General features: G+C 39.1%; 1 protein-coding gene across 2 annotated transcripts; it reads right to left on the bottom strand.

Annotated features, from left to right (window-relative positions):
* Window positions 1-1,306: 1,306 nt before the first annotated feature.
* Window positions 1,307-25,587, bottom strand: lmf1 (lipase maturation factor 1). 2 transcript variants are annotated; one of them, XM_026934779.3, is made up of 11 exons: window positions 25,023-25,587; window positions 24,377-24,686; window positions 24,116-24,126; window positions 16,056-16,204; window positions 14,055-14,120; window positions 9,190-9,357; window positions 7,837-8,011; window positions 7,486-7,639; window positions 7,193-7,376; window positions 6,933-7,045; window positions 1,307-1,690 (listed from the first exon to the last, which is right to left on the bottom strand). In XM_026934779.3, the coding sequence occupies exons 1-11, from the start codon at window positions 25,258-25,260 to the stop codon at window positions 1,519-1,521; spliced, it is 1,740 nt and encodes a 579-aa protein (XP_026790580.2). In that variant the 5' UTR covers window positions 25,261-25,587; the 3' UTR covers window positions 1,307-1,518. The 2 variants fall into 2 exon arrangements, with proteins under 2 accessions (XP_026790580.2, XP_053094755.1); XM_053238780.1 differs by lacking the exons at window positions 24,116-24,126; window positions 25,023-25,587 and having other exon boundaries at window positions 24,377-24,533.
* Between the last annotated feature and the right edge of the window lie 368 nt (window positions 25,588-25,955).

Below are 25,955 nucleotides of genomic sequence, written 5' to 3'. Positions count from 1 at the left end.
CATTGGAAACATGACATGGAGCATTATGGACAGGAAACACACACACACACAAATAAATAAATAAATAAACAATAAATAAATAAGTTAAAAATCACTAATTCAGATCTACCTATATTTGTATGTGTATTCATTTGCCACAGTATTATTTACATTTACAACATTTGACAATTGCCCTTATCCAGAACAAAAGATGATGATGATAATTATTATCATCATCATCATCATCAATGAGACCTCGGGAGATAATGTACTGGTCAACCCTAATAGTTTAATTGTCAAGCTATTGATAGATATTAAATTTTTGCCCTCCAATCTACTATTACTATCAGCTAACCACTGACTGGGAGTGACTGGGACTGGGAGTGTCCAGTTATTATTCTAGAATTTTTGTGAACAAATTTATCAGGGGAAGATTAGGTTCCCAATCAATGCTTTTGTCTTGTCAAAGACAACTCAATATTTACTCTCAACCAACAAAGACTGATGTTTGCTGGATTTACACAGGTAAAAAGCAGTCTGCAGTTGTGATATACTTCTAATCTCTACATTTACAATTACTGGAAGCATGCTTTTAGATTTTTAGATAGAGAAAAAATGTAAAATTTAGAAGGTGCAAGTTCATATAAGGCACATCACAAACAGAGTTATAAGGCACAAACAGTATGGCATGGTTTGAAGTCATTTCTGCTCTAGATATATAAACTAAAGAGCCTCCATTCTGACATAAGCCCCTTCATTTCCCCTAGAACAGGACAGACATGGTGACTGCCAAGCCTGGACACTAATATCTCTGAAAATTTACACATAATGATTAGACAGGATGCTTAACTTCTGTAAAGTTATGTCCCAAAATGTGTCTTGCAGATTACTGAATAAAACAGATGTAGTCACTGATCTAACAAAGTGCCATGCTATGAAAACTAATGAAAATATGCTGCATGGGTCCACTTCATATTTATATTAGTGGCCTAGTTTGTAGGAAATTGGTGGTATCCATTACATCTGGAAGAAGCAGTGAAGTGGAGCTTGGCATGTGACATAATCCAGCTTTGCTGTGAAAAACTGGGAATGGCACACTTATGGCAAGTCTAAGGCACATACTCAGGACAGCTCTGATCCCAAGAATGCAACGTAAATGCAACTATAGAGTGAATTCCCGCCTTAATGCATCAGTACAATTTGACAACAAATTTGATCATTTTCTGTGTAAGTGTGTAAAAAATAAAAAGATACAGGGAGCAGTTCACAAAATGTGATTAAGGTATTGTGAAGAAATCATTCATGTTACCACAATATACAAACATGGTATAATCATTCATTTCATTATTTATTTTGAAATTTATTTTTATGTTACATATATCATTTGAACTTTAACATATTGCAACAAATATGTTTATATCTTCTGCACCTATGTGCAGTGTCCTTAGAGTACTTCTAACACATGTGCCAACACAGTTGCCTGAATTTTTCAAGGTGCTCATGCTTTTTGTGTGGTAAACTGATGTCAGTGTGACCTATTCAGATATCTGGTAGCGGCCAATTTCTTGACCGAAAGTACTTTCTGAGGCCTTCCAAATTGACTGGGGGGAAGTAAGGCCCAATGCGCTTTCTGACCCACCATTTCCCCTTGGCTGCGGAAGCACTGCCAGGTTTGGTAAACTTATATCTGAAGTGTTCTCCTCGTATCCACCTAAAAGTATCAAAGAGTAAACATTTTAGTGTTTGGAAAAAAATGTATCACCACAAGGAGGAATTATATTACTGTTTAAAGCTGCAGTTTATAAGATTTTTGGTTAAAAATGATTGTTGAGTGATGGGAGAAAGGTGCAAGTCATCCTGGAAAGCCAGCAATTTTAATTCACAGTTAAAGTCGCTGACCCTGCTTTAGGAGGAGTCTTTTTTATACTCCAGCCTTAGAAAAACATGCTTCTTCAGAGACAGTCAATGCTCACTGACATCATCCTCAGAGCTGCATCCAGCAGCCTGGAGCAGAACTGGCTCTACCTAGTAAGCAACATGAGTGGCTTCTTAGGGCCCAGCAGTTGCCAGGAGACCCCAGTAAACGTTTGCCTATGACAGGATGTTGTGAATGAAGTTTCCACTAGTGAAGAAAATCGAGTGTGACTAGTTGCGTTTCATCATTGTCATGTTCCAAATTCATACTACTAAATGTCAAAATATTACACCATGCCAACTAGCCATATGAACATGTTTAATGAACATGAATGAAGTGGATTATTTACTCTATCATCATTTTTTCCCAAAAATGCATTTGGAGGAGTGTGGCAGCGGGGGTGTGGTCTAGCGTCAGCTGTGGACGGAGAGGAGGCGGGTTGAACCGGTAGATACCGTGTGATGATTCTCACCTGTGTCTTGTTACCACCAGCCTACTTATTTTTGTTTTTTTGTGCTTTCATTCATGGATGTTGTGGCACTTTGGACCAAAACAAAACAAAACTTGCAGAGGTCCAGCTCTGTCAATCTATGTTTGTTTGTCAGCTCACAGAGCTGCTCACTACACAGCCTGCAAGTGCATAGGGAAGTAGGTGCTGAAACTACTGTCAACTTCAGAAGCTAATATAGTTGAGTGCAAACATTTGCAAAATAATGAAGGAAAAACAGGGAAAAATGAAAAAAAAATCAAGATATTTAGGGCCCAAGCACTGAAAGTGCGCAGGGCCCTATCGTTTTCCTAAGGATTTATTATTTTTTTAAATTATTGTTATATTTTTTTTCAAGGTTTCAGGGGCTTTTGTGGCCTTAGGGTAGCACATGGGCATGGTGGGGGGCCTCTGCAGTGCCCCCTTTTACACGGTACATAAAATAAACTTGGTGCATATATAGTACATACTTGTACATATATGTACAAAACTCAGTACACATATTGTTCTCAGCGACCCGAACAACTTTCGCACTGACCATCATTAGCTCCGCCCAACAGGAAGTCAGCCATTTTGGATTTTGTGAAAAGTGCATGCTGTGAACTTTTAAATACTCCTCCTAGGGGATTAAAGTGATCAAGACACTGAGGATGCTAAATTGCGAAGGGATTTTTGATATCTCTAGCTGTTTCACCATGGCGAGGCAATACATTTATGGTGAGAAAAGGGAAACAGGAGGTGTCTCATATCTTCTACATGCATTAAGTGATTTAGATGAAACTTAGGCTGTATGTTTGGAACTGGGGGCTGATCACATGGATGTGACTATTTTGACTCAGAGCTGCTCACTACACAGCCTGCAAGTGCACAGGGAAGTAGGTGCTGAAACTAGTTGCCACCAACTGGCAGCAGGAAGTGTGTGACTTACGAAACTCAGTACACATATGGTTCTCATCGGCCCGAACAACTTTCGCACTGACCATCATTAGCTCTGTCCAACAGGAAGTAGGTAATTTTGGATTTAATGTGGTTTTTTGAAAATTGCAGGTTCTGAATTGTCACCAAATGTGGTCAACATTATGCCAAGACATTGAGGATGCTAAATTGCGAAGGGATTTTTGATATCTCAAGCGGTTTTGCCATGGCAAGGCAATAAATTTATGGTGAAAAAAAGAGAAACAGGAAGTGTCTCATATCTTCTGCATGCATTGAGTTACTTAGATCAAACCTGAGCTGTATGTTTGGTCATGGGGGCTGATCATAGGGATGTGACTATTGTGAGTCAAGGTCATAGCGCTACCAGCTGGCAGCAGGAACTGTGTGACTTAAAACAGGTTTTTAAATAGTCTTCTTATATTTACCCAAATCGCTTCAAACTTGGACAGAGTAATGTCAAAACACGGCTGAAGTAAAATTGCAAAAGGAATCTTGATATCTTAAATAGTGTTGCCATGGTAGCGCATCAAACTTGAATACTCTTTTCGGTTTTTGAGGCTCTTAGCATGCTTAAAATTTCATGAAAGTCAACACACGTCGTCAGAGTTGTCGGCCGTTAGGTGTAGGCAAAAGCTAAGACATGGGCATGGAGGGGGGCTCTGTAGCGCCCTTTTGACTAAAGTGGTGGGGTCAGTTTTACCTACAGTCAAGCCGTCATTAGCTCCACCCAACAGAAAGTAGGTCATTTTTGATTTATTGGGGATTTGAAAAGCAATCTTTTTTTTTTTTTTTTTTGAAAAGACATCTACAATATAGCTATAATTACACTTAATTTTCGCATAGCTGTTACACTGAACTCAAATCACAAACTCAGAAAAAGGCACATAATGCATGTGCCCACTACACATTACTTCACTACAATTAATTAATGGCTAATAAGGATAACAACATATATCTTTTTCATGCATTATCTCACCAAATATTAGCTGTATGTTTGCACATGGAAGCTGTTGTAAAGCCTTAGACCTGGGCTTAACCTAAGACAGCGCAAAGCAAGTTACTCTACAGCACTCACTTCACTATGCATATGCATGCAGTGCCCCCTTTACACGATACATAAACTTGGTGCATATATAGTACATACTTGTATGTATATGTACGAAACTCAGTACACATATTGTTCTCATCGACCCAAACTAATTTCGTCCATCATTAGCTCCGCCCAACAGGAAGTCGGCCATTTTGGATTTTGTGAAAAGTGCATGTGGTGAACTTTTAAATACTCCTCCTAGGTGATTCAGGTGATTGTCACCAAACTTGGTCAACATTATGCCAATACATTGAAGAAGCTAAATTGTGAACGGATACCTCGAACACCATGGCAAGGCAATAAATTTATGGCGAAAAAGGGAAACAGGAGGTGTCTCACATCTTCTGCATGCATTAACTTGAGCTGTACATTTGGACACGGGGGCTGAGCACATGGATGTGACTATTGTGAGTCACGGCCATAGCACCACCAACTTAAGTGTGTCACTTAAAATAGGCTTTTAAATAGTCTTCTTATATTTACCCAAATCGCTTCAAACTTGGTCAGAACTGGATATCTTAAATAGTGCTGCTGTGGTAATGCATCAAACTTGAATACTCTTTTCTTTGTATATTCGAGTGTCTTGAAGCTTGCTTAAAATTTCATGAAAGTCAGCACACCCATCAGAGTCATCGGCCGTTAGGTGTAGGCAAAAGCTAAGACATGGGCGTGGAGGGGGGCTCTGTAGCGCCCCGTTTTGACTCTGTAGTGCCTCCTTTTGACTACTTCTCAGCTTGGACAACTATCAAATTGACAGTCATTAGTGCCAGCCAACAGGAAGTAGGTCATTTTGGATTTAATTAGGATTTTTTTGAAAATTTCAGGCTCTGAATTTTTAAATACTCCTTCAAGGGGATTCATGCAATTCTCACCAAATGTGGTCAACATTATGTGAAGACACTGAAGATGCTAAATTGTGAATGGTGAATTGTGAACGGTGTGGCCATGGCAAGGGATTAAATTAATGACTAAAAAGGGAAACAGGATGAGTCTCATATCTTCTAAATGCATTGTCTGATTTAGACCAAATTGGTGTTGTATGTTTGGTCATGGGGTACCCCCTTAAATGTTGCACCCCCTTAAATGCATGTGCCCACTACACATTGCTTCACTACAATTAATTAATGGCTAATAAGGATAACATATATCTCTTATCTTCTTTATGCATTATATCACCAAATACGAGCTGTATGTTTGGACATGGAAGCTGTTGTAAAGCCTTAGACCTGGGCTTAACCTAAAAGATCAGTGCAAACAAGTTACTCTACAGCACTCGCACTATGCATTGTTTCCATACACCTTATTGCAGGATAAGACCAAATTTAAATTAATTTTGTCCATCAATTTTAGAATAGAAACATATTTTCCTTTTTCACCAAGAGATCATGGGGGATGCAACTATTTGCACTCAACTATACTGTTGCAATGATTTGTGTTTTGTATTAGGTATTAACGAAATATTCCAAATAATCAATGAAACCTTTTTAACTAAAGCCAAGTAAACATCTTGTTATCTGCAGTTAAGCAAATACTTATTCAAAGTATATGCATTTGATGTGCAGGAGATTAAAAGATATTAATTTGTGTATACTGTGGGGATAACACAGACAAATGCAGCTGCTTATTCTGCCACCATCTCCACTCCACCTGTAAAGCTGCTGAGGCATAATGAATCATACTAGTTAAGAGAGCCCAATAACTTGCTTAGGGCCCCAAAAAGTCAGATTAAATAGCTTAGAGAAAATGAGCACACACCCACGTATTAAAATGTTCTTCCCCAAGTAGCACCGTAGCAGCAAGAGTGTGTTCGAGCATTAGCTGCGGATGGAGAGAGGAGGTGGGTAAAGAGTTATTTGTGCTCATCTGTGTGTGCTTTTTTGCTTCAGTAGGTGCTTAGAACTTTATTGGAAAGAAATGAAACAGACAGAGCTGACGGCGACACAAGTCCTAGAACTTGAGATAGTAAACTGTTTAGTTTGTTTGTTTTTTTCTCTGGATGTTCCTTTGGGTTTATGGAGCATGCACTGAAAATGCTCATTATTAAAAGTTATTAAGAGAAGCTCCTGCCTCCAGAGCCCTTCTGTCACATGCACAAGCATTCACACACACACACACACACACTCTCTCTCTCGCACACACGCGCACACACACAAACACACAGAGAGAGAGAGAGAGAGAGAGAGAGGCTTTTACTATCCCCAAAATCACCAACTCTTACATCCAGCAGCATTAAAGAGCTTGTTAGACCCATGTGGACCTTCCATAAAGGTCACAGGACTTGACTTGGGTCAAATTTACTGTGGGCGCTTAATATAACTGGAAACCTTTTTGGTTTTACCAAATGTACACTTCTGTAGGCCAGCAGGAGACAACTCAATAACAACTGTACACGACTGTAATAACAATGCAGACTGTACCTGAAACAGACCCTCAGATTAAATATTATCAGAGTCCATTGGATACTTCGTACATGCTAGATATTGGTTAAGACAGATATTGAATGTTTACTATGTACTGGGTCTTACCGAGGTTTGTCTTTGCCCTGAAATGGATTGTGGTCCATTAATGAGAGCACAGTGGAGTCATTCGCTAGGAGTCTGCCTGCTATATGAATGATCCATTCATTCTGCTCATATGTCTGGAGGGATAAGAGGAACATAAACACAGGAAGCTTTCAGGAAAAATGATAACACATGCTTCAATTTGTGTTGATTTTCACATATATTTAGTGAATGATATAGAAATCATTTCCGTTAACATATCCGTTAACATATCTCTCCCTTACTTGGAAGGCAGCAAACCACATCAGCCAATCCAGTCTGTAGTGATAAGGGGAAATGAGGCAAGGTGTCCTATCTAGAGCTCCAGGTTTGCACAGGAACTCATACTCTTCCCATACAACACCCTCACCAGAATGTGTAGCATTCAGCGTGCCCTGGAACACCACTTCTGTTCTCTCCTTAGTAATGCTACAGAGAGTGACAAATAATTAACAAACAAAACAAAAATTTAATCAAGTAATCTAGGAACTGTAATCTATTACACTCCGATTCTAAAAATTCTAAAAACAAGCTTCACCTGCCAAAAGCCCCGTAAGTGTTGACAATGCGGAGAGGGTCAAAAGACGTATTCATCACCTGTCTAGGGCTTAGGAGGTTGATCACCACAGGAGCACTCAGATATGCAATTAAAATTCCAAAAGCCACATTAACCACACGTCTAATGAGCATGCCTTAAGGACAAAAACAGAAAAAAACTATAAAACTTTTTATGAAAAGTTATAACATGGCCATTTAGCATTATGCATGGTTGCATGTACACTGAAGGCTCACTGGCCAAATAAATAAATAAGTAAATAAAATACAATACACACTCTTGGGGAAAAAACCTAAATCATGCAAAAACAGACACTTGCAAACTTACACACACCTTTAGTAGCTGTTTGTCCTGCTGCCTCCTCATTCTGCATCTTCAGTAAGGTCTGATTAGTTTGTCGAATGGGCCAAAACAGAAATGCTAAGGCTGCATCATCAAAACAAGCTATACTTGGTACTATAGTTAGCCAGTTCAGGAAACTAAGGTTCCCACTGATTATAAGAACTGCCTAAAAAACAAATACATACACAAACAAATACAGTAAGTATATAGCCATCATCCAACAAACACCAAAATGAGAAATATCTCCCTGACTATGAAAAGGACTTCACTCAGCTGAGGCAAGCCTAATGTTAGTCCTGAAAATCAGTGGAAGACTTTTTTTTTTCTCTCCACATTACCCCTACATTTTACAATAGTGTTACAAAGGACAATAGGAACACTCTGTAGCTCAATTAATACATTCAAAATTGAAAACATACTAATCTTAGTCATTGAGTAGTATGAAAATATACTTTTCATAATATGTAGTGATCCTCCTAGACATATAATTAATTCATTAGCAATTCACGTTTATGTTTTTAATGCATTTTATCATATAAATACTGTTTTGGATTTAAATTTTTTGCATGTAAAACATGCTGAGATAATAAACTCAATATAAATATATTATTATTGTTGTTGTTAATAATAATAATAATAATAATAATAATAATAATAATAATAATTCTTTGTTTTCTTGGCAATTAGCCAGTGGCTGCTGAAATGTTTGTGTCCCGACCAGTGTTTATTCCAGCACTTTGCCTAGGATATGTGTGTTTCCCATCAGTGAAATCTTCTACACTTCTTGGGCTGTCTGTTGTCTCGGTAGCTCCTGCAGGTTCTTGTCGAATCCTTTCTTGATGGTTCCAAGAGCCCAGACCACCACAGGCACAACTCTGGTCTTGGCTCTCCACATCCTGCTGATTTCAATCTCCAGATCTTTATTTTAATTATTATTCAGATTTTTGGCTTCTTTGAACATGACGCTTCTCCTTCTTACAGGGGGCCACCAAATCAGGATGGTTTGCTGCGATGGTACGGTTGGTGTGCACTTCCATTTCCCATGTAATGGTGTGTCTTCAATATTAACTACTGCTGTTAATGTTCATACCACTTCTCAGGCACTTGTCCACCAAGCTCCTTTCAGATCAACCAATGCAAATAGCTGGTTGTGGTTGTGGTTCTTCTTTTTCTTCTTCTTTTTATTATTATTATTGTTATTATTATTATTATTATTATTATTATATGTCCATACACTATATTTATCAGGCCACAGATCATTTTATATATCTTAAAATTAACGGCTGAAATCTGACTCTTAGGGGTGTGTGCATGTTTGTATACATGTATGTGCATGTTCATCACCTGGAAGAGGATTTGCAGGACTCCATTTACCATGCACATGCGTCGGCCCATGAAAGTAAAGAAAGGCACTATGAGCTCAATAAAGTGATTACTTATGGCCTCGAAACGATGGAACCACCAAGGGGTGTGGTGCAAAAAGTATGAGATGGGGTTAGGAACAGGCTGTGTCTGTTTGAGGAGAACAAAGACAAAATGTAAGGTAATGGTAGTTCTGCTAGTCACTGGCTGCATGTTGACCACAGCTCTAGTTATATATACACAACTGAACAAAACTGACAGCTTGTGTGATGTTCAGTGCCGTACGTATTATGGGATTATACAGTACTGTGCAAAGAGCAGTAAACAGCAATAAACCAAACAAAGTAAATATTGTCATTAGCAAGTCATCATGGAAAAGCATGAAAGCCATATGAAACCTTACTTGCAGTTTGCCAAAAGGCATGTTGGAGAGGTTCTCTGGTTTGACCAAATTTGAAAACTTTTTAGACTTGGTTTTACAAAGTGTCAAAGTGGAACATTTGGAGGAAAACCAACAAATCTCATCACCCTGAGAACACTATCGGCCCCGGGGAAGCATGGTGATAGTAGTATATTATTGTGGGGATGCTTTTCATCAGCAGTAACTGGGGAAGTGGTCGTGGTTGAGCAAAAGATGGATGGAGCCAAATATAAGGCAATCCTAAAAGAAAACTGCTCCAGTCTGCAGGAGACTTGGGACTGGGGCAGATCTTCACCTTGCAACAAAATAATGACCCTAAGCATACAATCAGAGCTACACTGGAGTGGTTTAAAACCACAGTCCAGTCTTTTCCCAGACCATAAGCTGACTGAAACTGGTGTTCACAAACTGTCTCCATCCAATCTAACAGGGACTGAGCAATGCTGTCAAGAGGAATGGCCAGAAATATCAGGATCAAGGTGTGAAAAGCTAATAGAGACAACAAATCTCAGAAGACTTTTAACTGTAATTTCAGCCAAAGGTGGCTTTACCAAGCACACTTATGCAATGCACAAATTAACCTTTGTGTCACAATAAAATTATTTTGCTCCTATATATTATTTATTCATTCATCTTCAGTAACTACTTTATCCTGTTCAGGGTGACAGTGGATCTGGAGCCAATTAAGAGAAAGCAAGTAGAGTAACACCTGAGGTACAGTAACACCCATTATAATTGCATAGAATCTTGCTTCTGAGGATCTCAGACTGTTAAACACACATATACGTTTTATTTGCACCTTATCTCTTGGAATGTACCCGGTATGATTACAGTACATACTAAGCACCTTATATGTACATTTGTGGTTTTGTCTATACACTACTGATCTGATAAGTCTGATCTGTCTGTCTGTTCATTTGTGGCACAAGGGTTGGATGATATGATGACATAATATAGATATTGTGATAAATGTGTTATAATACACTTTTCTGAGATATTGTTGGTATGGTGATAGCTTTGCAAATAATTTGTGTTATTAAAGTGTTATTAATAATTAAACATTAAATGGAACTGAATAGAAGCATTTGATTATAGTTTTATTTAATGCTTACAAAAACTAAATTGTAACACTATAAAGGGGGAAAGAAAAAACATTAAAATTTTAAAATTTTAAGTAAAAAAAATAATCAACTGCTTCTATTCAGTTCCATTTAATGTTTAATTATTAATAACACTTTAATAACAGTTTTAATGACACTACTATTTTGCTGACAGTTGTTAGCTAAATTTTATATATATATATATATATATATATATATATATATATATATATATATATATATATATATATATATATATATATATTTATATACAGTGAGGTCAATAAGTATTTGATCACCCTGTGATTTTGCAAGTTCTCCTACTTAGAAATCATGGAGGGGTCTACAATTCTCAGCATAGGTGCATTTCCACTGTGAGAGACAGAATCTATAAATAAAAATCCAGAAATCACATTGTATGATTTTTTTAACAATTTATTTGTGAATTACTGTGTCAAATAAGTATTTGATCACTTGAGTCAAAAAATTTTAATATTTGGTACAGAAGCCTTTGTTAACAATTACAGAGATCAAACGGTTCCTGTAGTTCTTCACCAGGTTTGCACACACTGCAGGAGGGATTTTGGCCCACTCCTCCATACAGATCTTCTCTAGATCTGTCAGGTTTCAGGGCTGTCGCTGAGCAACACGGAGTTTCAGCTCCCTCCAAAGATTTTCTATTGGATTTAGGTCTGGAGACTGGCTAGGCCACTTCAGAACCTTGATATGCTTCTTACGGAGCCACTCCTTGGTTTTCCTGGCTGTGTGCTTTGGGTCATTGTCATGTTGGAAGACCCAGCCACGACCCATCTTTAATGCTCTGACTGAGGGAAGGAGGTTTTTGCCCAATATGTCACAATACATGGCCCTGTTCATACTCTCCTTAATACAAGGCAGTCATCCTGTCCCCTGTGCAGAAAAACACCCCCAGAGCATGATGCTTCCAGCCCCATGCTTCACTGTAGGTATGGTATTATTGGGATGATACTCATCATTCTTCTTCCTCCAAACATGGCAAATGGAGTTAAGACCAAAAAGTTCTACTTTGGTCTCATCTGACCACAGGACTTTCTCCCATGACTCCTCTGGATCATCCAGATGGTCCCTGGCAAACTTCAGACGGGCCTGGACATGGGCTGACTTAGGCAGGGGAACCTTCCATGCGATGCAAGATTTTAAACCATGACGTCTTAGTGTATTACTGATAGTAGCCTTGGAAACGATGGTCCCAGCTCTCTTCACGGCATTGACCAGCTCCTCCCGTGTAGTTCTGGGCTGATTCTTCACCATTCTTAGCATCATTGATACCCCACGAGGAGAGATCTTCCGTGGGGCCCCAGTCCGAGGGACACTGACAGTCATCATTAGCCTCTCCCATTTTCTGACAATTGCTCCAACAGTTGTTCTTTTTTCACCAAGCTGCTTGGCAATTGCCCCGTAGCCCTTTCCAGCTTTGTGAAGGTCTACAATTTTGTCTCTTGTGTCTTTTGACAGCTTTTTGGTTTTGCCCATGTTGCTACTTAGACTTTGGCTGATTGTGGGGTGCACAGGTGTCTTTATGACAGCTAACGACCTCAAACAGGTGCTACTAATTTAGAATCATGAGCAAAGTGTAGCTGGACTATTTAAAAGCAAAATAACAGGTCTTTGAGGGTCAGAAATCTGGCTGATAAGTAAGAGATCTTGCAAAATCACAGGGTGATCAAATACTTATTGACCTCACTGTATATAAATAAATAAATAAATATATATATATATATATATATATATATATATATATATATATATATATATATATATACACACACATACACATACACACACACCGATCAGCCATAACATTAAAACCACCTGCCTAATATTGTGTAGGTCCTCCCTGTGCCACAAAACAGCTCTGACCTGTCAAGGCATGGACTCCACAAGACCTCTGAAGGTGTGCTGTAGTATCTGGCACCAAGACGTTAGCAGCAGATCCTTTACGTCTTGTATGTTGCAAGGTGGGGCCTCCATGGGTCCAACTTGTTTGTCCAGCACATCCCACAGATGCTCGATCAGATTGAGGTCTGGGGAATTTGGAGGCCAAGTCAAAACCTTGAACTCTCTGTCATGTTCCTCAAACCATTCCTGAACAATTTTTGCAGTGTGGCAGGGCGCATTATCCTGCTGAAAGAAGCCGCTGTCAATAGGGAATATCATTGCCATGAAGAGGTGTACTTGTCTGCAACCATGTTTAGGTAGGTGGTACGTGTCAAAGTAACATCCACATGAATGCCAGGACACAAGGTTTCCCAGCAGAACATTGCCCAGAGCATCACACTGCCTCCGCCAGCTTGCCTTCTTCCCATAGTGCATCCTGGTGCCATCTCTTCCCCAGGTAAGTGACACACACGCACCCGTTCACATGATGTAAAAGAAAACTTGATTCATCAGACCAGGCTGACTTCTTCCATTGCTCCATGGTCCAGTTGTGATCCTCACGTGCCCATTGTAGGCATTTTCAGCAGAGGACAGGGGTCAGCATGGGCACTCTGAATGGTCTGCAGCTACACAGCCCCATACGCAGCAAGCTGAGATACACTGTGTTCTGACATCTTTCTATCATAGCCAGCATTAACTTTTTCAGCAATTTGTGCTACAGTAGCTCTTCTGTGGGATCGGAACAAATGGGCTAGCCTTCACTCCCCACGCGCATCACTGAGCCTTGGGAGCCCATGACCTTGTCGCCAGTTCACCAGCTGTCCTTCCGTGGACAACTTTTGGTAGGTACTAACCACTGCATAACAGGAACACCCACAAGACCTGTCGTTTTGGACATGCTCTGACTCAATCATCTAGCCATCACAATTTGGCCAAAGGCACTTTGTCAAAGGCACTCAGATCCTTGCACCTGCCCATTTTTCCTGCTTCCAGCACAACACCTTTGAGAACTGACTCTTCACTTGCTGCCTAATATATCCCACCCCTTGACAAGTGCCATTGTAATGAGTTAATCAATGTTATTTGTCACTTCACTTAATGTCACTTCACCTGTCACTGGTTTTAATGTTTTATATATATATATATATATATATAATGTATTGTAATATATTTTTCACCTACATGGCACCTATGTTTGTATGGCAATTTGTGACATCTGTGTTGTATGTTAGATGTACGTACTGTTAGTTGATAGTGTTTTTGAGTGTTGTAGAATTCTAACAAGGGACAACTTTTGGTTTCAGTGAAACTGTACTGTACTTGCTGACAATATGGGCAAACTTGTACATTACAAAAAAAAAGCATTCACATGCTGTGCTGGCTCTCCCCTTACACACAAACATACTTACCTCATAGTGATAGTCCATGCAGGTCAAGTCCCTCCAACAACGATCTCCTCTGATCTTGATCAACCCCTTAAAAATATTGAACAAACCCATCTCAATTTTTGACAGAGACTGAAACTAAAAAGATATATCATTTGTTAGTCTAGTCACCAACCAGAAGTTTCAGGAGATTTGCACTGGTGACAAATACAGACACAATAGCTTTATTATCCTCTACTCTCATGAGGTTATTTTTAGTTTACTTTTTTTTTGTTTACTAAACCAGAACTCACTCACAAACATCTACTACTAACTCTTCTTACCAACTGATCCAGATGCAAACACCCATCTTTCAGTTTGCTCAATCTGCATCTCATCAGCAGTCTCAATATCTGAAATACAATCCCTAAAAGCACAGTGTTTACAGACTGTGTCAGAAAAAGGGAGTACTTAATCTGTTGTACTGTTGTGCTAAGAGGGCTGGTCTGAGCTGTTGTTGCTCCTAGATGCTTCCATTTCACAATAACAGCACTTACAGTTGAATGGGGCAGATCTAGCAGAGAAGAAACTGAAAGAAGTAAACTGACTCATGGCAAAGGTTGCATCCTATGCCACTTTTAAAGTCACAGAGCTTTTCAGGACGACCCATTCTCTGCCAGTGTTTGTTAATGGAGACTGCTTGATTTTATGCAACTTTTAGCAATGGGTGTGGCTGAAACACCTGAGAACAATAATTAGGATGGGTGTCCACATACCTTTGGCCATATAGTGTATGCTCAGGAGGTATAAAATGGTGGTCACCTCTAAATTTTGGGAAGTTCTTGTTATTCTGAGAGAGGCTACTATCTATTTCTCTTTCTCTGATGTCAGGCTATCAGTCCATCTATTCCATTGATTTTGTAAGAAAAAGAGAAGCTTTATGTAGTTGATCCTTCACACCAGCACCAACAGTGAAAAACCATTTCACATCTTAATTAAGTTTTTTTTTTTTTTTAACAGTTGTATTTATGTAGGCTAAAGCATTGGATCTTTGACATAATTCTTGAGGGTGGACCTGAACATAAAGCTTCAGACAAAAGTCATGCAAAAGAGAAAGCATAACCTTGTAAATGAGAGTGTAATGCATTGAGAGGTGATATGACCCTGTATGCAGTGCAAATTTGAATGACAGTGCAACTGGTATCCTAACAGTATTAATGCCACTATTATGCAAATAATTTCATAATTTTAATAGAGTAATATTATTTTTTATAAATTGGGGTGAATTTCCCTGGTGTATTCACATCACTTACATGGGTTTTTTTTTTTAAAAAGTCAATAGTATTTAAATAGTTTTTATGGCCTTAAAGATAGTATGTCGATTTGAGCACAACACAGTAAAAATAGGTGTAGTATTTCAGAAAGGTAGGAAGGAACATAAGTGAAACTAGTGTAATCATCACCCTTTAGTTATTTATTAATATATAAAAAGGACTTTTTTTAAAAAAGGAAAAATTTAAAAGGAATGAAAAGTTCCTAATCAGTTCCTGATTGTTACTCCTCACTTCTTATCCTAACTAACTTATATCACTCTGCTCTACTAACATAAAAAAAAACTCATCACATAATGACTTGCCACACACCCTGCTCTACAGCCACCTCTTAATATGAAAGGTAATGCTTCAGTCTCCTGGATTTTTCCCTACTCACATATATTGCATTTTGACTACTTGACTAACAGACTGCCATCTTGTGGATCAACTATTATTGATTTCTATAAATTGCTTGTTTCAGAAATAAATTATAATGTATTAATATTGGAATTTAGCAAAATATACAAGATTAAAGTGGCCACTACAGTTGGCAAGGCTGACTGTGACTGGGGCTCTACAATATTCCTTACCTACCTTGATCAGGAAATGAAGCACTACTACTGTATAGTATGGAAAAAATAAAACTTGATTTAAAAACATAAATTGCATAAGCAAGTATAATGCTTGAATAATATGTCATCATATGTCATAAGTGTGTGTGCGCCATACTTACTGCCCCAAGCATGATTCGCACTATGAGCCAGCGGAAAGACCAGATGGAGATGAGAGAAGGTGGACAGTGACGGGGAATTTGTGCAAGACTCCATAAAGGACACAAAAAAATACCGAGGAATCCTGTCTCAAGTAGCTGGCTCTCCCAACCTGCATGCACATGGGCACAATAAAAAAATATATAATTCATACAGAATATAAAGCCGCACAATAGGGAATCGAAGTATTTTCCAGACAAATGGAGTTTTGAACTGGAGTTCAATATGACCCTGTCATATTGAAATAGCAATAGAAATTATCCTGTTATATAATTATATCCTGCTATTTCACTTCCTCGGCGCCGCGTATGGAGCCTGCCAAAATTCAAATGGAATCGCAATTCTCTTTGCATTTGCATTTCCAATGCCTTGCACAGAAACCTGCCAATCAGTGCTGGGGTGGGAGTATACTATGGGGCGTGTTTGTATTTGTAAGTGACGTCAGTCACAGTCAACGGCCAAGAAGGAAAACGTGCAGACAATTGTGCTGGGGCTGCACTCGTGCATGGAGTGCACGTAGCTGTGTGGCGAAAAGATCATCCTTAATTTCGGGTCAGAAAAAAAGATGAGTGACAGTCACAAACGAAGTAGCATTTGGATTTTAATAACAGAATGTAAAGGCAGAATGTAGAATTTGTAAGGTAAAAATATCATATCGAGCAGGGTCTACTAACTTCACAGGCATATTAGAATTCTGCACACTTTAGTTTATTTTGTTTATTATTATTATTTGTTATAAGGCACACCGTGTTCCATTTTGAGTGTGATTTGTTTGGATTGGTTTGTGTTTTGGATGTAACAATTCAATATAAATAATATGTTCAACACACATGTGTAAGTGTTTTTACATTATTTAAGTTTTTATACCAAACATAATGTAAAATTATGGTATTCTGTAAATTATAAGGTTTAGCATAATTACACTGAATACTTTAAGTGATATATGTGCACACATACCAATCATAGGTCATTGCTAAATTTGGCTGAATTATAAAAGCCGGAAGTGGTACTACATGAAGAGCTGGCTCTTTTTTTAATTCAAAAAACATGAACAATATACACTTTTGTTCAACTACAAATATTACACATTATATAGTTAAGTGTGCCAGCGCTTATTGCTGTGCTGAGCCAAACGATCTGGCTCAATAAAAAGAGCCAGAATTCCCATCACTACTTCTTGGCTCTCAACTATGACTGAAGTCACTTACAAATACAAACACGCCCCATAGCATACTCCCACCCCCAACACTGATTGACAGATTTCTGTGCAAGGCATTGGAAATGCAAATGCAAAGAGAATTGCAGTTCCATTTGAATTTTGGCAGGCTCCATACGCGGCGCCGAGGAAGTAAAATGGCAAACAGGGTAATTGTTATTGCTATTTCAATATGACAGGGTCATAATTTGTATGACATGGGAAATGCAATTGCAAATGGACTTTGCTTTTCCATTTGAAATTTGGCAGACATTGTAAGTTTGTGCAAATGAAAATGCAAACGGTAATACGCCATTTGCATTTGTATTTGAATTATGAATTTATGCGTGCACAATACTTTCATAATAGGGACAATGTTAATACTACAGAAACCTTTGAAAATGGAGATAATATTAATTAAAAATCCACATAATGGTGGTAATTGTGATGAAATTTACAGTATTATACATGTTAACATAATGAACATGTGGCAGTCAGTAACTCACAGCACATCCAAGAGGGGCCCATCATCTCCATTGTGAAGGTTTAAGTTTAAGTTTATTGGGCCTCTTTTATCAATCTTTTAGTAAAAAAAAAAAAAAAAAGCCAAACCAAATTAAAGATTTCTTCAGGAAAAGTTTTGGAAATGCTGATTTTCTTCATACTCAGAATCGGAATCACCTTTATTGCCAAGTACCATGGGTTTACATGTACAAGGAATTTGTCTTGGTGTACTGGTGCTTAGTTATAACAGTAAAATGCAAGAAATAAAGATAATATTAATAAGGTAAACACCTAAGGCTAGGGTTGGTAGGCAAACTGCTCTCTGTAGGCAAACTGCAGGGGGACCAGGAGAGTCAATGACAATATATGTATCCCAGTAAAATATATACTACTTAACAGCACCTGAAATGGCCAAAATCTTGTGCCAAATTACAGAAAAGGTGAATTAGTATATCTAGTGTATCATGGCCACCAAGTGCATCACACAGGAAATCTGATATTTTATTTTCCGAAACAAAGTGTCTCATGACTGGCAAAGCGTCCCTCACCCACAAATGCACCCTCCCCTATGCCATGTTTAAAAAGCAGGAGGGCGTGTAATTAAATAAACGTGCAGTAACTCATCAAATTTATATGCTTCCGACTAATCAAGATTAGTTAGTCATTATTTAGTCTTCTTACGTGTAAATTTACACACACTCAGGAGCATGAGTAAGATACAAACATTTTTCTGAACTTGCAAGATTTTTTATTATTACCACATTTCTTGTGTAAATGCTCCTACAAATGATTTACAAATAAATCGGTCTAGTATCCATCTTGATAAATAAGGCCCCAACTTTGCCAGACAAAATCTAATTCAAAATCTAATTTCCATCAGAATTTCTACTTAACAAAATTTACTTCTTTCTATGCTTTGCACTTTTGAAATACTTAGCTGGATTGTATTAGCTTTTTTGTAGGCATTGAAGTTATGCTGGTGGCTCAGGAAAGGTGTGACGATGGTTTTGGGGAACACAATGAAGGGGTGAGGACAGATGATGGGGAACTTGATGAAGGGATGAAAATAGTAGTGAAAAAAGGGAACTGCTGAGGGTGGTGCTGAGAAACACAAGGAAGTGTGAGGATGACATTGGAGAACATGGGGAAGCGGTAAGGATGGTATTGGAGAACATGGGGAAGCGGTGGGGATGGTGTAGGAGAACACAAGGCAGCAGTGAGGATGGTGCTGGGGAACACGGGGAAGCAGTGAGGATGGTGTTGGGGAACACGGGGAAGCAGTGAGGATGGTGATGGAGAACATGGGTAAACGGTGAGGATGGTGATGGAGAACAATAGGAAGCAGTGAGGATGTTGTTAGAGAACACGTAGAAGCGGTGAGGATGGTATTGGAGAACACAGGGAAGTGGTGAGGATGGTGTTGGAGAACAATAGGAAGCAGTGAGGATGGTGTTAGAGAACATGGGAAAGTGGTGGGGATGATGTTGGAAAACACAAGAAAGTGGTGAGGATGGTGTTGGAGAACACAAGAAAGTGGTGGGGATGGTGTTGGAGAATTATAGGAAGTGGTGAGGATGGTGTTGAAGAATAGGAAGCGGTAAGGATGGTGTTAGGGAACATGAGGAAGGGGTGAGTATGGTGTTTGGGAGCACAAGGAAGCAGTGAGGATGGTATTGGAGAACAACAGGAAGCGGTGAAGATGGTGTTGGAGAACAATAGGAAGCGGTGAGAATGGTGTTGGAGAACATGAAGAAGCATTCCCCATCATCTGTCTGATGAGTGGGCCTGTGATCAATGTGCCACTAATGTAGCTGAGTGAGTTTCTGTCAACAAATGTCTGCCACAGAGGAAAGAGCCAGGGATCCCAATGGTCTAAACCCTACACGCTACTCTACACAGAGCATCTCCTCATCACAGGCATTATTAACAGAAATATATTCAGCCGCTACCTGGACATAACCATGCATTTTCTCCAGGTTCTATAAGGTCCTACTAGGCACTGGACAGAGGCAGTCATGTACAGTGGATCACCACTGGCTAAAACAGGCATAAAAGTAGACTGGACTAGCAAACAACCTTCTTGCATAGAAGGAAAAATAGGATTTATTCCTGTAAAGGAAACCTACTTCCACCTTCAATTTAGACACAAGTTTTTCACAGTGAGGTTTAAGTGACAAATGGTAATCAATATGAATGCCCAGATACTGTAGACGGCAGCGACCTCTCCGTCCTCCGGCAACCACTCCAGCACAACACTTCTTCGGCGCCTCGATCCTCTCGCAGCGGCAAGGGCTCTCCAACAGCGCATCCCTCCTCCTTCCTGGGTTTCGGCACCAACGTAACAAATTCAACAATGGGCAAGGAGGAGGCGGTAACCGAGTGAACTCAAACGTAACGTTTAATCAAAAACAGAACATAAACAGACCATAAAACACAAAACACGTGTACATCTCTCTCTCTCCCTTGGCATCTCCAGCCACTCCTTTATCCCTCTCTCCCACTGATTAGCCAAATCAGTGCCAGGCATGCGTCCTCACAGCCTGGCCCCACCCTCCTGCTTGTCACAATATTGTATCGATTAGCACTAAGGAAATTAGAATAAGATGTCCCAAGGAAAACTGAGATAATACATTTTTCCTGTTTCTGTTTGAAAGCTATTAGGCAGATAGCTACACTATAAGCACAGAGATATGGAGGTGCGAGCCAGCGAAGTAGCCTGCTGGAGTTTACTGCAAAAGAAAAGTAGATCAGAATTTATAAAATAAGATGTAATTTTCCCCTATTATTAACACATTATTTTAATCATTTTCGGTGGAACTGTCATAACTGTATTTCATGGCAACATTATTAATATGGAAACACTGTTTATTAAAACAGTTTATATTGTTTATAAATAATGAAATAATAAATTTGTTTCATCACCGCTCCTACTGCTGTCTGACATCCACCTGAAATGCACGAGCGCATCACGCTTACAAGTTTAATAACTATATTTTGCACCACTGCCAGCACAAACACACAACGTGTTTCTCAATTGTTTTTAGATGCGAGTGTAACTTACATCAAGCACAACACATATGCTGATTTTAACCTGCATTTCAGCACTGTGAGCTGTGAGATCTCGCAGCTTGCAATTGCAGCTGCTACGCTACAGAAATTCTGCTATAAATTATGCTGTGACATAGTTCCTGGTTTCAAACTGTTTGCTGGGAGTTTCTTCTCTTTTCATCAATAATTTTGCGCTATTGTCTTCATTTGTTGTATTTTTCACTTTCTCCTTCTGCCACATTTTTTATTTTCACGAAGAACGCTTTTGTTTAAAGACAGCGAGCGGAGGCCATCCACATTGAATCTGTCTAAAATAATATCAACAAATTTTCGACTAAGGTACGTTAAACACTCAACATGGCAAAGATTCAGCTTGTTCAGTGTGTCTAGTGCAAGATGTTTAGTCATTCTTCCTCTGCCATTAGTAGTAGCTTTATTTGTGTAAGTGTATATTAGTTAGCTCTCTGATGGAGAAAATTGCAGCATTAGAGGCGCATATCCAGATTCTAGAGAAGGTTAGCGAGGGTGAGAGCAGCATAGTTTCTGTGGGGGAAAGTCTGGATGCCTTAAGCAGAGTTAGCAATCCTCCAACTCCGGCAATAGAGTCCTCACAGCGGGGTGAATGGGTGACAACTCTGCGGCATAATTGCAAAGCCAAAGCTAACACTAAAGCAAGCCCACGGGAGCACCACTCCTCTCTGCTTCATGTGTCTAACAGAGCTGAAAGAGCTCTGGTTATAGGAGACTGTATCTTACAACACTTGAAATTAGCTAGGCCTTTAGGGGCACCAGCAGCAATAGTTAGGTGTATACCGGGAGCCAGTGCGCCAAACATAGCAGGTAATCTTAGGGTCTTAGGCAAGCATAGGTTTCAAAGATAGTTATTCATGTAGGAGCTAATGATACACCATTGTCAGTCAGAGGTTACTAAGAGTACCATTGTAAAGGTGTGAAAATTAGCAAAGTCGATGTCTGATGCAGTAATATGCTCTGGCTCCATCCCAATACGACACAGCAAAGTAGCTTACAGCAAGTTATGCTCGCTGAACTGCTGAATGTCCAGGTGGTGCTCAGAAAACAATGTGGGCTTTATAGATAATTGTTAGAGCAGGGCGGTATCCATCCCACTCGGGAAGGTGCTGCTTTCATTTCTTGTAGCATAGCACATAGTCTCAGAACAGGCCTAGTTAATTGGTGACAATCCAGAGCCAAGGACAGGGAGCAGACAAGTAGGCTAAACTGAACGTCTGCTAGCTGCACTGAGTCGTCACTCAGGTTCCACCATATTGAGACTGTGTCTGTTCCCCAAGCTAAACAAAAATGTAGAAATACTTAGAAAGTTTTTTAGTAACTTAATTAACATAAAATTAGATCATACTGAATGCATGGCCAGCACCATTGATCTGAAGCTAGGACTGTTAAATATTTGATCTCTTACATCTAAAGTGCTTATTGTTAATCAAACTATTACTGATCAAGTGTTTAATGTACTGTGTTTAACAGAAACACAGATTAAATCAAATAAGCATGTAGCATTAAATGAAGCTATTCCTCCCGGATATAGTTACATACATCAGCCCCGTCTAACTGGCAGATGAGACGTTACCGTTATTTATAATTATAATCTAGGCGTCATACAAAAACTAGTCATAAATTCAATGCATTTTAAGTTCTTTATACTAACATATGTAGCCACAAAAAATAAGTCTACCCAGTCGATTCCGCTTCCAATTCCACTGATTATTATTTACAGAACCTCAGGGCCATATTCTGAATTCCTTTGTGAATTTGTGGATTTCATCTCTAACCTGGTTATTTCTTTAGACAAAGCATTAATTGTTGGAGACTTTAATACTCATTTTGATAATCCAGAAGACCCTCTGAGAATGGCAGTTGGGTCAATTCTAGATTCAGTAGGGGTTAATCAGAACTTAATAGGACCCACTCATAATGGTGGTCACACTCTTGATCTTATACTAACATTCAGATTAAATATAGAAAATACTGTCACATTTGCACAGTCTGAAGCTATCTCAGATCAATATCTCATCTCTCTTAAATTGTATCTTAGTCATAATATATGCACCTTGCCATGCTACTGCGTCAAACGTACATTCACGTCAGCTACTGCACAGAGTTTTATCAATAATCTCCCAGAGTTATCAACTATTAGTGGATCACTGTCTGACCCCACAGAACTTGATCAGGTGACCGAATGCTTAGAGTCAACGTTCATGCAAGATAATGCAGCTCAACTTAAAAGAAAAATAATTAGAGAGAAAAAACTAGCACCCTGGTATAATATCACAAGCACCTGAAAACAGACCACTTGAAAATTAGAATGTAAATGGCTTCAAACTAAATTGGTAGTATTTCAAACAGCATGGAAGCATCTCTTAGTGCTGCTACATCAATCTATCTCTCCACCCTAATAGAAGATAACAAAAATAATCCTAGATTCTTATTTAATACTGTAGCAAATTTAAGTAGGAATAAGACCAGCACACCTTTTGTACATTGTATACGAGCTTTCAATATGTAGCAGCGATGACTGAGGATAGCCCCATATGGACAGCCTAAAGGACATGAGATTACTGTGGATGGTACCACTTAGAAACCATGAAGATGGCTTTGGACTGCAATTGCCACAAATGGTTTTGCACTGAGGTCTCCATCAGTGAACAGTTTGATAACTTAACCAAAATAGACTTCATGTGAAAACTGTGATGAATTTCCTGGTTACACAATTGCACTTTTGACCATTTAGTACACAGTTATAGAAGGGAATTATTTATAGTTGTACTATCCGTTGTCACCCAGATGAGGATGGGGTCCCTTATGAGTCTTGTTCCTCTCAAGGTTTCTTCCTCAAATCGACTCCGGGAGTTTTTCCTTGCCACTGTCACCTCTGGCTTGCTCATTAGGGATAGATTTTAAAATTAATAATAAAATTAATATCCTGAATTTATATTTTCCTGTAAAGCTGCTTTGTGACAATGGCCATTGTTAAAAGCGCTATACAAATAAAATTGAATTGAATTCTTCAGCATTAAATTTTCCAAGTTCACGCAGGCCAAATGAAACTAGGTGATGGGCTGGATTTGGCCAACAGGCTATGTGTTTGCCTCATGTTATAAACATTTTGCCTTAATCTCATTTGGGTATCTCGTTTCCTCTATATTTAATGGTAAAGTCTACTGAAAAACTGTGAAGAAGAGAAAATAGTTCTGATGCTAGATTTTTTTTTTATAAATTGTGATAAATTATTATACTTACCAAAGGAATACCTAAAAAGCAAAAAGAAAAGAGTATTCTATAACTGATATATTAGAAAGAGTGTTACATTTGCTTACAAAAATGAAGAAATATTTTGGTCTAACCTACCAACAACCTAATACAAAATTTAAATATCAAGTACCTTAAACATCTATCCCTCTAGTTATACACTGTAGTTGCAATAATGTCTCAAAGTGGTACTAGACTATAGCAAGTTAAATGACACACATGATGTGCGTGTGTGTTTGTACTGTCACTCACCACAGCTGTCCAACATTCACTATAGAGTGATACAGGATCCACAGCACTGCCATGATAATCATGTTGGCCCTGCCTAATAAGAGGACAAAGCCAGAAAGTGCCAGTCCTGCCAGGGCAATGCCATCTAGGTTGGCATTCATGTCTTCCCAGTCCAAGAACCACAAAATAGTGGGAGCGTATGTGAGCGCAGCCATGCTGATCTTACCACCCACATAGCGTTTGACACTACGCAGATAGTCTTCACAAGGTGTGAGGCCCTTCTCCCCAATCAGCTGTTTGTTCTGGTTGTATGCCACAGTAAAGGCAACAACTAGAGAAAGAAAATGTAAGTAAAGTACTGTTGCAATTGAAAAATAATCTACATTAATTTATATTATACAAGTTATTTGAATGTCACAACTGCAATTGCCTGCTCCAATACTGTATCAACATAAGACCATCTACAAAGTGGCCACTAATATGTAACATGCAAAAAAGAAAAAAAGGCTGATGTGCATAGCTTCTTCTGCTGACAGCAGTATCCATCTAGGCTAGCGAGAACCAAGCGGTTTATAACCAGCGAAGGAACTATTTTAGGTTATCCTAAATGCTACTTCTGTCAAGAAACCAGATGCTATTATCGTTATGCCAAACATGAAACACTCACAATACACGAAGGCAATAGACCTCAATAGCACAATCCTAGTGAGCCAGTAAGTCCCTGTTCCCAACCCAACCTTTTCTTTCTTATTGTATTTCTCATTTTGATGAACTGTTTCACTATCGCTGTTGTCTGACTGTTCCCCCAAACTAAGAGTTTCGCCTTTGTATCTTCTCCTCAGAGTGCTTTCCCTACACTCAAAGTTCTCACTGGTAGTCGCCATACTTGCGCGTTGTTTGCGCATGCGTGCAGTTTAATCGCCTCACAGCCGTTACAGTGACAGTGTGTGCGCTATAGACATACAAAGCTCTGTCTCCAGTTACTTAGAATCTCGATAGTTAGACTTGGAAAATTATTCATCGTCATAGGAATCGTGAACACACACGCTTGTCAAGCACAGATTTGGCTTATTTTTTTGCTTAATAATTGTGGAGACGTCGCTAATGTAATATAATGTTGTGTTGTTCCTCTTTCGGCTGCTCCCGTTAGGGGTCGCCACAGCGGATCACTGGCCGGATGCGCTTCCTGACGCCGGTACCGGCACTGAGCGGCGCTGCTGCACCAGGCCCCAGCCACTAGTCCTGCAGGGACCCTAACGCTTTTTCTGTCTTCAACTCCAGCATTTTAGCTTTTCTTGTGCTCCAGGTCAGAACACAGCTCGCTCACTTCGAAATACTGAAAAAATCGAAATAGTGCATCTTTAAGTACTATTAATTGACCATCACTGAGAACAAATGGAACAAAATCGGCAAATACAAATCAAATACTGAGACACCTGCAGTCAGTCTGCTTTCTATATCTTTATAGCAATAAAAGGACACAGATATACTCTAAAACAGACAGTTACAAAGATAATTATGAAATAATCCTTTATGGATCCGGTAAAACATTGATGCGATGATACTACTACTACTACTACTACAATAATAATAATAATGA

The sequence above is a fragment of the Pangasianodon hypophthalmus genome, chromosome 12 (genome assembly GCF_027358585.1).
Source record: "Pangasianodon hypophthalmus isolate fPanHyp1 chromosome 12, fPanHyp1.pri, whole genome shotgun sequence".
Lineage (NCBI taxonomy): Eukaryota > Metazoa > Chordata > Actinopteri > Siluriformes > Pangasiidae > Pangasianodon > Pangasianodon hypophthalmus.
Note: the sequence above shows the minus strand (reverse complement) of the source record. Positions and strands in the feature narration are given on the sequence as shown.